Source organism: Engraulis encrasicolus, chromosome 3 (assembly GCF_034702125.1).
Source record: "Engraulis encrasicolus isolate BLACKSEA-1 chromosome 3, IST_EnEncr_1.0, whole genome shotgun sequence".
NCBI lineage: Eukaryota > Metazoa > Chordata > Actinopteri > Clupeiformes > Engraulidae > Engraulis > Engraulis encrasicolus.
This window is the reverse complement of record NC_085859.1, coordinates 43,809,807-43,822,264: the sequence shown is the minus strand read 5'-3', so window position 1 is coordinate 43,822,264 and position 12,458 is coordinate 43,809,807. Positions and strand designations below refer to the sequence as shown.

At 41.9% G+C, this 12,458-nt stretch overlaps 1 protein-coding gene across 1 annotated transcript in view; it reads right to left on the bottom strand.

The window, feature by feature from the left end:
- trpm3 (transient receptor potential cation channel, subfamily M, member 3) overlaps window positions 1–12,458 on the bottom strand; it is a 281,583-nt gene that overhangs the window by 11,076 nt on the left and 258,049 nt on the right. The window contains exons 9-13 of the mRNA XM_063194092.1: window positions 8,914–9,051; window positions 8,250–8,384; window positions 5,737–5,787; window positions 1,849–1,884; window positions 1,372–1,512 (exon numbers count right to left, since the gene is read on the bottom strand). Coding sequence (XP_063050162.1) covers window positions 1,372–1,512; window positions 1,849–1,884; window positions 5,737–5,787; window positions 8,250–8,384; window positions 8,914–9,051 — 501 coding nt within the window. The remainder of the gene's footprint in view (window positions 1–1,371; window positions 1,513–1,848; window positions 1,885–5,736; window positions 5,788–8,249; window positions 8,385–8,913; window positions 9,052–12,458) is intronic.

Below are 12,458 nucleotides of genomic sequence, written 5' to 3'. Positions count from 1 at the left end.
CAACCCAACGAGCTCAATTCCCTATGTCAGGAATTGACCCTGTGACCCCTTGTGTGAATTCCTTATGTAACTGCTAGCCCATGACTCGCCCTCTACTACCTCTAATATTTGTTCTGCTCTACTAGTTCTCCCACCTGGTCCCTTACTTTCTTGAGGCTAAAGAGGTTCTAGTAGCGGATTCTAAATCTGGCTGTGACCCTCAAGGTACATGACCTTTTCTGTGACCTTTAGCCTATGCCTGCCCCTTGACCATGTAATACAGTGGTTCCCAAACTGGGGGTCGGGAGGTACTGAAGGGGGGTCACGGACAAAAGGGATTTTGCATAAAAACGGAAAATCCACAGGTTAACAGCTAACAGCTAACTAATTTGGTAACAGTTTTCACTTGTACGGTGAATAGATGGATTTGCTGTCCTGTGGATTTCTAGCAATATTAGCAGACAAACAAATTAATAGAAATTCTTTTTATTGCACAAAATGATTGCCTAGGCTGGGGGTCCCCACAGAAAAAGTTTGGGAACCACTGATGTAATACATGTCTGGTAGGAACAGCTGTAAGCATGGCTCACTCTTCTTAACACTCCTGACTTAAATGTCATTGGTTGTTGGGGTACAGAGGTTGTGGATTCTGTTCTAGTTTAAATTTCAACTTCTTAAGCCCATACTTGCCCTATGACTTGCTGAGCCGAGTTCCCACTTACTCTCTTCGGTCTGAAGGGGTGGTGTAAAAACCCAGTTTCTTCTATTTCTACTCTAGTCCACATCTCTGCCTGACAAAGGTAAAGTGCAATAACTATGCCAGCATTGAAACTAAGAGAAATGCCTTCAAAGCTTTGGTATTAGGTTGGATATTGTAGTTACTGCAAATTTGATGTAGCAATATCTCTAAAACAGGACACATTTGGGCGATAATTATTTGTCATAACACACCAAGGTGGTTTGATGAAGACCATTTTCAGACCAAACTCAAGTTTGACAAAATGTGTAATTGCTGCACTTTGCCTTTGTGGGCAAATCTGTTCCATTAAAGGTGAAGATTGTGCACATCCCAGGAAAAGGTTCAGGACAAAGGCTGACTGTAGTTTTGAAGTGAGAGGTCCGCACACTTAGAAACCTTTTTCTTATATGTTATTATTTCATGGCTGGATTACATGACGACTTCACAGTCTTCATCAGATTCTCTCAGAACAAAAAGGATTTTAAGTGTGCGGACCTCTCACTTCAAAACAGATCTGTTACATGACATATTGATTTTGTGTTCTCTCCTTTCACACTTGGGGCACTTACCCTCTTGGGTCCTAAGAGGTTGTGGTACAGGGTTCTACTTACCCGCTTGGGTCCAAAGAGGTTGTGGTACAGGGTTCTACTTACCCGCTTGGGTCCAAAGAGGTTGTGGTACAGGGTTCTGAACCTCTTCCTAGTGTAGTTGCAGCGGTAGGCTCCTCCCATGAGGTACTCAATGACCAATCCAATGTCGATCAGGCTGATGCGGTAGTCTGGCGGGAGGTTACCCTGGAGACAGCGATGAGGTTCAGATAATGTTGAGCAAACACTAATCGCAAATTACAATCGTTATCACAACGCATCATCTATGCACAGACATTAGACACACGACACAGAGCGAGAATAGGCACAAAACCGCTCGCACCCACCCACACTCTCTGATGCATGCCACATTCACGCCGCATCCGGAAAGCACATAAATGCACACACACACACATACACACTGTCGCCACGCCGACTCCACTCCACTCCACTCAACACACTCCTCTCTCTACTCACAGATAGAACTCGCTAGAAAAACGGATTAATGAAAAAAAAAGGAAAGAATGTGATTAGTTGATTCACCTTGAAGTAGATCCAACTGAAACCTGGATATTCTTGCTTGGAAAGAACACACAAGGTCAATGAGACAATATCATTGGGGGAAGGGCGCTTACGCGGCCGGAACATGAACACTCACCTAAGATCTACACTAAGCTAAGCTAAGGTCACATTCGACACTAGCAGCACGGCTACTGTACTACTGGAGCTAAAGAATTTCGGCCTAAGAGGCACAAGATTAAACTTTATATCAGAGACAGATGAAAGCATGGAGGATTTCCAAATGATTTACAATGTCCAGCTTTGCTGTCTGTTTAAGATGCTATTACGTGATAAGGGAGTAGGATCGAGCTCTAGAAGGAGATGCACAGTAGTTGCAGAGATGTGATATGGCTGTAACTCCGAGCTGTATTGTACTCTAGCTCCTCTGGTAACTTTTTTTTAGGGACCTGTGATCGGACAGAAGGTGCAGAGAGATGCGATGTGAATGTGAATGTGAATGTGAAGTGATGTGACGGTAACTATTTTCCTTTAGCTCTATTGTATATCCTGCAATTTTAGTGTCCTGGGATCAGACGTCAAACAACTTGAGAGGTGGATACAATGACACTGATGACAATCACCATCTGGCTGAATGTTGGCACTTATAAGGCCAGATTCAGACTAGAGCGTGGCGGAATGGCAGCGAGACGACTGAGGTCTTTCTACTTAGTTTCATCCAGTGTGTTCTACTCTGCCTTTCACACCAACAGCATCGGCGTGCCCGGCCAGTCCTGTTCAAAATCCCCCCACAGCCAAAGCTAGCTTGCTACTTTGCCATTCATTTTAATGGGATACCGCCGGTCGCTGTGTCCAAAATCTGCTCGAGTTCTATTTTCCAAATGCAGCGTGGAGCGGAGCCGGCTCCCACGCCGCTACTGCCTGACTACCGCTGGTTGGTGTGGAAGGACAGATCTGTTTCCATGTATTTTTGCCACCGCCGGTAAAAAGCACTTCCGTCCCGCCCCGCGTCCCTGCTCTGGTATGAATTAGGCCTAACAAGGTGAACTGCCTGACCTGATGGGGTGCACGCTCATGACAAAGTCTCAAAATTGAGCTCACAGAAGGATATATTTTCTGACAACAGAATAGCACAAGTTTAGTACAAGTTCCTTCCTAAAATGGCCTGAGGTGGTCAAAATAATAGCGATAATAGCGTCTATTTAGAGATAACAGCTGCTGAGCAAAACAACTAATTTGAGTTGGCAATAAGTAGGCCTATCTGACAGACCATCTTATATCGACTGCAGTACATCTGTGATAGTCCTCGATAATGAGTCGCCTATCTCATCTCACTTGTCAACAGAAGTAGATGTGACAGAGGCCTGAATAGACTCGTTTCATTCAGAAAATGAACACACACACACACACACATGCACACGTGCACACGTGCACACACACACACACACACACACACACACACACACACACACACACACACACACACACACACACACACACACACACACACACACACACACACACACACACAGTGGCCTCATCAGGGTTGGTATTGATTTCAGATAGTTAGTAATAGGGCACTTTAATGAGAATCCTGGACTAGAGTTAAGACGGCTTGTGTTGTCCACTTGTTTATGGTTTTTTGCTTGTTTCATATATTCTTTTCAGATGAAAAACTCTCACAGAGCAGTGTTCTCCTCTAACTCGCATTTTTTCAGTTTCAAATATCCCTGAAGTAAAAGTGCATAAGAGTGTAGATAATAGAGACTGTGTGTTTCCTTAAAACACTGCTCTCCTTTGATTAAAAAAAAGACAAATCGTTTGTGTGCATGCATCTGTGTGTTTTTTTGTTGTTGTTCTTTTGAAAACTCTCACAGAGCAGTGTCCTTCTCTCACCTGTACTTTTTTCAGTTTGAAATACCCCTGAAGTAAAAACCACAGGGTGTATGAGTGTAGAAAAAAGAGAATGTTTGTTTTCTCAGAACACTGCTCTCCTTAACCCTTTGAGGAGTAAGGACTTTCCCCCAGTTCTTCTAGAATTTTACTTGAACACTCTACAGCTCCCATAGAAGTCTGTGGAATCCGGCAAGGTCCTTATGACATCATAATGAGAACTCAAAATTTTGGCAAAATTCTAAATCACGTATTTGTGATGGTACTCCTCAAATCGAAGCTGCCAAGTCGTTGGTGTGCATGCATCTGTGTGTGTGTGTGTGTTTTTTTTTTTAGCCAATATGCTAATGTGAGCCAATTCTGCTGACAGACATGAGCTAACGAGATTAAAAGCTGTGTAAAGCAGCGGTGGGATAATTATGATGATGGAGAGCGCAGCTAAGCCGTTCGCAATGTTTAAGGAATCAGATCACAGGTAGAGGTAGAAGTAGACGCCGGGAACATGATGACGTGATGACGGGACACCATTAGCGAATACTGTTATAGTAGGCTATTTCACAGAGCCTTCGGCTAATCAAACGCTAATTGAAGAAGACTCTATGACATGATAGCAATAGTGGAAAGCCACCTCTTTTTTCTCTTCAGTTTAAAATGAATCTGCCTGCCCTACTTCATTTGCGAGTTACTGTATACACACACACTACACTAGTATGTTTATTCTTTTATTGATGACTCTATTTTTTCTCATGAAAATAAGGATAATCGAGAAACCACACATTTAGCTAAGGAAGCCATGCCAGGTGCTACGAGATGCGGATAAACAAATAACCACAGACAGCAGTATTTAGCCTCTGGGTACAAAGGCTCATCATAAATTGGTATCAGACAGAATGACCCCAGGACTTTTTTATTTTCATCCAATTCCAAATTTCCTTCATTCATACTAAATCTATGTAGAAATTATTAAAAAAAAAAAAAAAAGGGAGAACCATGATAGTTTTTAAGAATACAAGGACAAGGCTAGTTTTTTTTCTCCATGCTAATTGAGGAGCACAAGAAAAAGGTGGCTAGGATACAACATCATGGTTTGTGGAGCACTGGGGTAGTTCATATGAGTACCAATAGGGGTACCGGTACCGGTACCAGCGTACAAGGCTTTGATCATCATCAGGACTAAAAGCTGATGACTGGTAAGGTCATGACTAAAAGCAGTAGCCACAGACAAAAAACAAACAGCCGGCTCATGACAAGGTGGACGCTCTTGTCAAAGCAACGCAACTTGTGTGTGTGCTGTGTGCTGTGCGCTATGTTGCACAACATAGCATAGCCAGTAAAGATATACGTACCCAGAGGCGCCGCTAGAAATTGAAACGTCACAGGATCATGCACAACACGCGGATCGTTCATAATACAAAAGGGCAGTGCTAGCTACTTTTTGGAAATCAGAGCTAATCTGCAGCCCTGCTTAACCATGGGAAATGCTTATGTTTCTCAGAGTTACAATTATGTGGAAAAACAATGATTTTGTCACAGAAAAGGCACGTTTTTTAATCGCCAGATTCACCAAAAAGTCGCTTAAGTCACCAGATGAGGTTTTAAGTCACCAGAGACGTCAAAAAGTCACTAAATCTAATGACAAAAGTTGCTAAATTGGCAACACTGATTGTGGCCCAAATTTTGGCACCCAACCCACCCGTATCATTATCTTCTGTTGGCATGTGTGAAGGTCAACCCTCCCCGGAAGTGGCCTGAACTGGCCACAAACACACAAACACACACCCATTGCTGCGCCCCTGTCAATACGAAACAAAATATATGTATATGACGCTTCAAAACAAAGGAAAAAAATAAAGGAAAAAAAACGACACATTGTACACTATGTAACTAGTTTCCACACTTGTCACACACACACACATTCACACATACACTCATTCACACCTATACCCATTCACACACATGCATACGCATCGAGAGCGGAAGAGATACACCCACCTACTGCAAACACACACTGTATCGTACCTTTTTGACATCCCGCACAAGATGGTAGAGCGTGTTTGAAGGGCCATGTCTCTGTCAGAAAAAAACAACAACAAAAACAAAGCAAAACAAATTATCACGTTGACAGTATGCCGGTAAACATTTTCCAAAGGCAATGCAATGTCAGAAAAAATTACAAACATTTATTATCATCTGCGGAAATTCTTCTCAAGAAATATTCTAGATGAAAGGTTAAATGGCCTAAAAGCTCCAAGGAAAATCCATTTGTTCATAGCGTACTGTAACTAAACACTTTTGACAGTTCTATTTCATATTCAAATGTTGCAATGAACTGAATGTGGTTTAGCTCTACCGTGTTATAAATCTCCTCCAATAGCTCAGGGTGAGGAAGCAATGCATGCACTGTTGATAGTATTGTACTAATGTTGTATTATGTGGTATCAGCTGCTTTTGGTATGGTGTTGCTGTAAGTACCATGGTATACAGATGTGTTGCTGTGTAGTGTTGCTGTAAGGAATGTGTTATAAGGATGTGTGTTGTGTAGCAGTGCTGTCGGCCTAGTGTCCTAGAATAAGTTGCCTGCCAAAGTGCCTAGAGAGGTTGAAATTATTACCATCCATAGGCAAGTTTTAATAGCATTTGTTTGGTTGGCTGGAGCCAATGTCAAGCCCTGCTCTGGACTGTTATTGTCAGTTAATGTACTGTAAGTACCATGTTATAGAGATATTTGTTGCGGGTGTCGTAGTTACTGTAAGTAATGTGTCTGTAAAGCAGTGCTAGCAGTTGGTGTAGAGTTGATGTAAGTACCATGTTACAGAGATGTGTTGAAGGCATAATGTTACTGTAAGTACCATGTTATAAAGATGTCTTGTTTGCCAAATGTTAAATGTACTATAAGGTAATGTGTTGTACTGTAAATACGTGTTACAAGGGGTGTTGTGAGCGTAGAGTTTACTGTAAAGTACCGTGGTATAGAGATGTGTTGCGGGCGTAGTGTTAACAGTAAAGTACCATGTTATAGAGATGTGTTAAGGACGTAGTGTTTACTGAAAAGTACCGCGTTATAGAGATGTGTTAAGGGCGTAGTGTTCATTGTTAAGTACCATGTTATAGATATGTGTTGTTTGCCAAATGCTAATGTATTACAAGGTACCATGGTATACAGATGTGTTGCTGTGTAGTGTTTACTGTAAAGTACCGTGTTACAGAGATGTGTTTCTGTGTAATGTTTACTGTGAGATACCGTTTTATAGAGATGCACAGTACAGGTCAAAAGTATGGACTCACCTTCTCATTTATGCATTGTCTTTATTTTCATGGATTTTCATTGTGTATTTTCATGCAGGGCATCAAAACTGTGCATGAACACATGGAGATTACGTACGTCCCAAAATATATAATTCTAGCTGTTGTCCAACAGCAATGACAACTGTCCACCTGACGTCGACACGGCACAACTGATGGCCCCACACATTTCAATTAGCTTATTTTTGTCTATTTTCAAATAAAAAGGCCCAGACAGTCATGTCAATCCTAATTGAACATTACAGTCATCCAATAACTCACTAGAATTATAGAACTGGAATTTTGAGACCTAAAACCTAGTTTTAAACACTTGCCAATAAAAGCATTTTACAGACATTTTCTTGATCTGATATTCAGTCACACCCAGTTACTTGGAGAGGTCAAATCTGTGTCCGAGGGAATCTGTGGCAGGGTTTTTCACTTTTAGTTTTACTTTTTGTACCTCTGTTTCACCTAGATAACCAGCTATGTTTGACCAAGTGACCCATTATCAGATCAAGAAATCTTTCTTGTATTGTTTGTATTAATTAAGATTGACTTGACTGACTGGGTGTTTTTACTTGAAAATAGACAGAAAAATAAGCTTGTTGAAACATGTGGGGCCCTCAGTTTTGCTGTGTTGACGTCACTGTTTGGCATTTTTTTTATATAATTGTTTTAATTTTTTTGGTAGCCCTTAATGCATGCCTTAACTCCTGAGACACGCTGTAATAGACATTAAAAGTTACACTAACTACTCTAGTGCTATACTACTATCACAGTGCACGGGGCCTTTAGTAATGCATTATGACTTGGTCATTGCCATTGGTAACAGCTAATTTATAATGCCGCGTCTTAAGGGGTTAAGCAAAAAAATATGCATATGTTCATGCACAGAAATAATGCCCTCTCTGAAAATGTATTATGTTGTTTAAAAAGCCAAATAAAGAGAATGAATTAAATGAGAAGGTGAGTCCATACTTTTAGTCTGTACTGTGTTGCTGTGTAATGTTTACTGTGAGATACCATGTTATAGCGATGTATTGCTGTGTAGTGTTTACTGTAAGTACCATGGTATACAGATGTGTTGCTGTGTAGTGTTTACTGTAAAGTACCGTGTTACAGAGATGTGTTTCTGTGTAATGTTTACTGTGAGATACCGTTTTATAGAGATGTGTTGCTGTGTAATGTTTACTGTGAGATACCATGTTATAGCGATGTATTGCTGTGTAGTGTTTACTGTAAAGTACCGTGTTGTATAGCTCCTCCAGCCGGCTGAGTGTCAGGAAGCGGTGCATGCTGACTCCGTTCTCAATCAGCAGCTTGACAAAATCCACCCGGTCCAGAACCAGAGCATCCAGCATGGACTGCTCCAGGGAGCCCACCTAGGGGGCACGGATGAACACACACACACACGCACACACACACACACACACACACACACACACACACACACACACAAGCATACACGCACAACACACACGCACACACACACACACACACACACACACACACACACACACACACACACATTTACAGTGTGGATAAGATGTGTTTTGCCACATTTTTCTCAGATTCATTCACAGGCTGGTGTGTTACGTGTGTGTCCGACGTATATAGTTTGGGGTGAACAATGATTCCCAGAGAGAAAAGAGGATTTAGCAGGAAATGGTGCTCATATACCAGAATAAGTGCGTTAGTAGTGTACATAGTAACAGCACTGTACATAGCGACCCTGAAAACAAAGACATACCAGGGTTCTTAGTCCAAATTCACACTCTGGTGTCAATTTTGAAACCTTTGAAATCCTCTGAATCTGAAGACAAACACTTGACAGCTTTTTTCGTTCCAGATTGACAGAAGTTAGGCCTGTAGATCAGAGGATCGTTTAGCAAAAAAGACAAGGCGTCTTACCGGCCACTGCTGCCCGTAGACGAAGATCTGGCTGCGTGCGATGTCCACTCTGTTCCAGGCAAGCGCCAGACTCAGCTGATCGGGTGCTGACGCGTTCGCCCCTGGACACACCGAGAAGAGATTTCTATTAAAGTTGCACTGTGTACAAATTTTTCCTTCCAGAATTCATGCTGTCCATTCACAAATGTCACATTTTTCACACATATTTACCACCACCATCAAACTCATTAGTATTCATGGGATTTGAACTTTTCATACGTCATTTGAATGTTCAGAAATATAAATTTAGCTGCAAAACATACTGTACTTTAGACACACTAGTAAACTTTAGTTTATTATTCAGAAAATATTCATGAAAAGATCAAATGTGGCAATAGGCAGCACAGTTTCAGTGTGCAGCATAGTTGCAATATGGAGACGAGATTTCTATTAATCCCTTAGTGCAGAGCCTCTAGTTTAACATTATTGTAACAAAAAAAAAGGCAATGGCCAAGTCTTAATCGGCTACTTAAAGGTACACTGTGAACGATTTTTAGTTGTTTATTTCCAGAATTCATCCTACCCATTTACTAATGTTATCTTTTTCATGAATAATTACCACCAACATCAAATCCTAAGTATTCATTATGACTGGGAAAATTGCACTCTTCATACATTAAAATGGGGATCTTCTCCATGGTCCACCATTTTCAATTTCCAGAAATAGACATTTTTAGCTAAAAAAAAAATGACTGTACTTGGCCCATAAAAGTTTATTACTTAGTAAACTTTCATGAAAAGATCAAATTTGGCAATAGACAACGCAGTTTCGATGAGCAGCATAGTTGCAGTACCTCCATTTCCTGCACAGTGTACCTTTAAGATGATCTGTAATGTCATAGCAATGTTGTATGATGTAGTTGAGTGTTTTCAGTAAAGAGTGAATTGGCCCGTCGACAGGTCCATCTGCAGTAAGAGGCTACCTCACTAGTTTTGCGAGGGCTCACACACCTTGAAAGTCTTTAGCTAGCAGGCGCTATTTAGGTAGCCAGGCCACGCCCTCCTAGTGACGCAACACCATCTGCGTTGCTTCTAGTCAGGCCAAGAGCAATGTTAGTATCGTTTCTGATCTCCCGAAAAACCAGGACCTCCACCCACTTTGTCTGACACCAGTCAACCAGTAGCCAAACTAGGGAAGAGGGTCAACCATGCCGTTTGGGAAATGTTAATAGTTATGCTCTTGGTCAGACCAAGTATCAAAGAGATTTGATAATCAGGCTAAAATATCGGTACTGTAGTCTTCCGTTTGAAGAGGAAGAGCACAACACTGCTTCTTTAACCCGTTAAGACACAGTGTAACATTTACTGTTACCAGAATGGTATTGACCAAGTCGTAGCGTTTTACTAAATGCCCTGTTATGGGGTGTTATGTCATTGTAGTGTAGTACTATGGTAGTTCACTTTTCAAAGACTACTACAGCATTCCACTGGTGGAACAGCGTGCGTTATGGGGCAACAGTGTCACCACTTTTTTTGACGGCTTAGTGCAGAAACGTCAGCAAGACAAAAATAAAGTGGCGGAACCATGAAGAAGCATGCTGTGGAGCGCTTCCAACAATTAACTTAGAAGTACCTGCCTGCCTGGCCATTGGGCTACATTTTGGAGTTTAAAAGCAACATCCAGAGTCAAATGTAGCACTCTTCTAGTTGCTTTGACTCGCCAAAGTGTTAAATTAACACAATGCATTAACACATTTCTCTGTGTGCCGGCCTTCCTGCCTGCTGGCCTGGTTTTGGTTTGACGGTAAGGTTATCAGTGCACTGCCAGCTTATCCCATCCTAAACCCTGAGACTAATCCTGACCCTTCGCTTGGCCGCGGAAATGGCCATCTTGGACCGCGAGTGTGACATCCTGCAGCAAAAAAAGCAGGCAGAACTAAATTGATCTGGTTTGTCCTTTCTGTCAGAAAATGACAACAGCAGCATCCTGAGATTATTTTATCAAAGGCCAGGACAAGTGGCAATGAGTAAGAATTTACCAGTCAGAACTGTAAGTAATGATTTACCACAGCGACGCCAAGGGAAAAATCTGTGGTGACCCTTGACTAATACACAAATATGCCGTTAAAACAATAACATATAATTGATATACAGGTCAGTGAGTGAAAATATCAAACATGTATGATGCAATGTCAAATCTGGCCTGGGTCACTTCACAAGCCTACCCCAATCTCTCTCAACCAGCTATTTCCCTGTCACATCTTCTCTATCCGTATCCTATCATAATAAAAGCGTGAAAAGCCCAGAATATACTCATAAAAAATAGAATGGCCCTAACCTCCCATTCCCCCCAACCCCACCACCAATGCCTCAGCCTGCTGTCAACGTACTACCGGTGGACCTGCTTCTGAAACTCAGGGAAAGCCCTTATGTCAGGGCTGGCCTGGGACAAAAAAAAAAACAGGACAGAAAAAAACAGGAAAAAAACATTTTCAGCCAAGACCAGCAGGTATTGAGAGAGACAATGAAGCCTGTGACAACATTTGTACTCATCTATTACAAGCTATTTTGACCACAACAGCTACAATCAATATTTAAATCTGACTCGAAGAGGTCCATTGTAGCGGAGTGAGGACTGGTACTACTACAGTACATTGAGAGGAGGACAAGGCCAGAATCGTCAACAGCCCACTGGTCAAATGCCTTGTATGCCTTATGGCCAATCCCCAATCCAGCCATGACACACACACACACACACACACACACACACACACACACACACACACACACACACACACACACACACACACACACACGCACACCAATCCAGCCATGCCTCATGTTTATGCCAATGAAGCAGCAGCAGCAGGAGCCAGAGCCGGAGCCACAGCTGCAGATGTGGAAGGGTGATCACCGGGGGCACCTGTGGACCATGAGAAGCAATACTAGGGAGCTGCTGCCTTGCTGATTCCCTGCAGCCACAGTATATATTCGAAGAGTTAAATCATCACTTCGAGAATACAACAAACTAGAAAAGTGCTCCGAGAGCACATACCTCCACCAAGACATGGCATTAGACAAAAATAATCACTTTGAAAATATGAATGACTATAGGCCTATTACTCTCAAATTTTCAAAATGACACATTCATGTCAGTTCAGTCATTTGCAAAATCAACCGGGTTTGAAAGCTGATCATGCGCTAATAGAACTGTAGCCTAATTAGTGAATGATTTTGACCAACAAAACTGAAAACAACCAAAGAAGAGTTAGGTTATTTATTTTTATTGTTTGCCTATGGTAGGCTATATGCATCATTCTCATGGGCCACTGGTTGGTCTTGGCGATGTCGGCTGAAGCGGCATTTCCTTCCCTGTAGGCTATTCCTCATGGAAAATATTCACTGTTGTTAATCAGTCCGCGGGCATTGCTATCGGGCTTTGTGGTCCATCTCGCAACTGGGGTTAACTTTAAATTTAGTGAAGGGGGTGTAATGCATTTGACCAGCATTATGAACTTACACAGCCACAAATTCCATATTTTTTGGCGATGGTAGGCTACCTAATT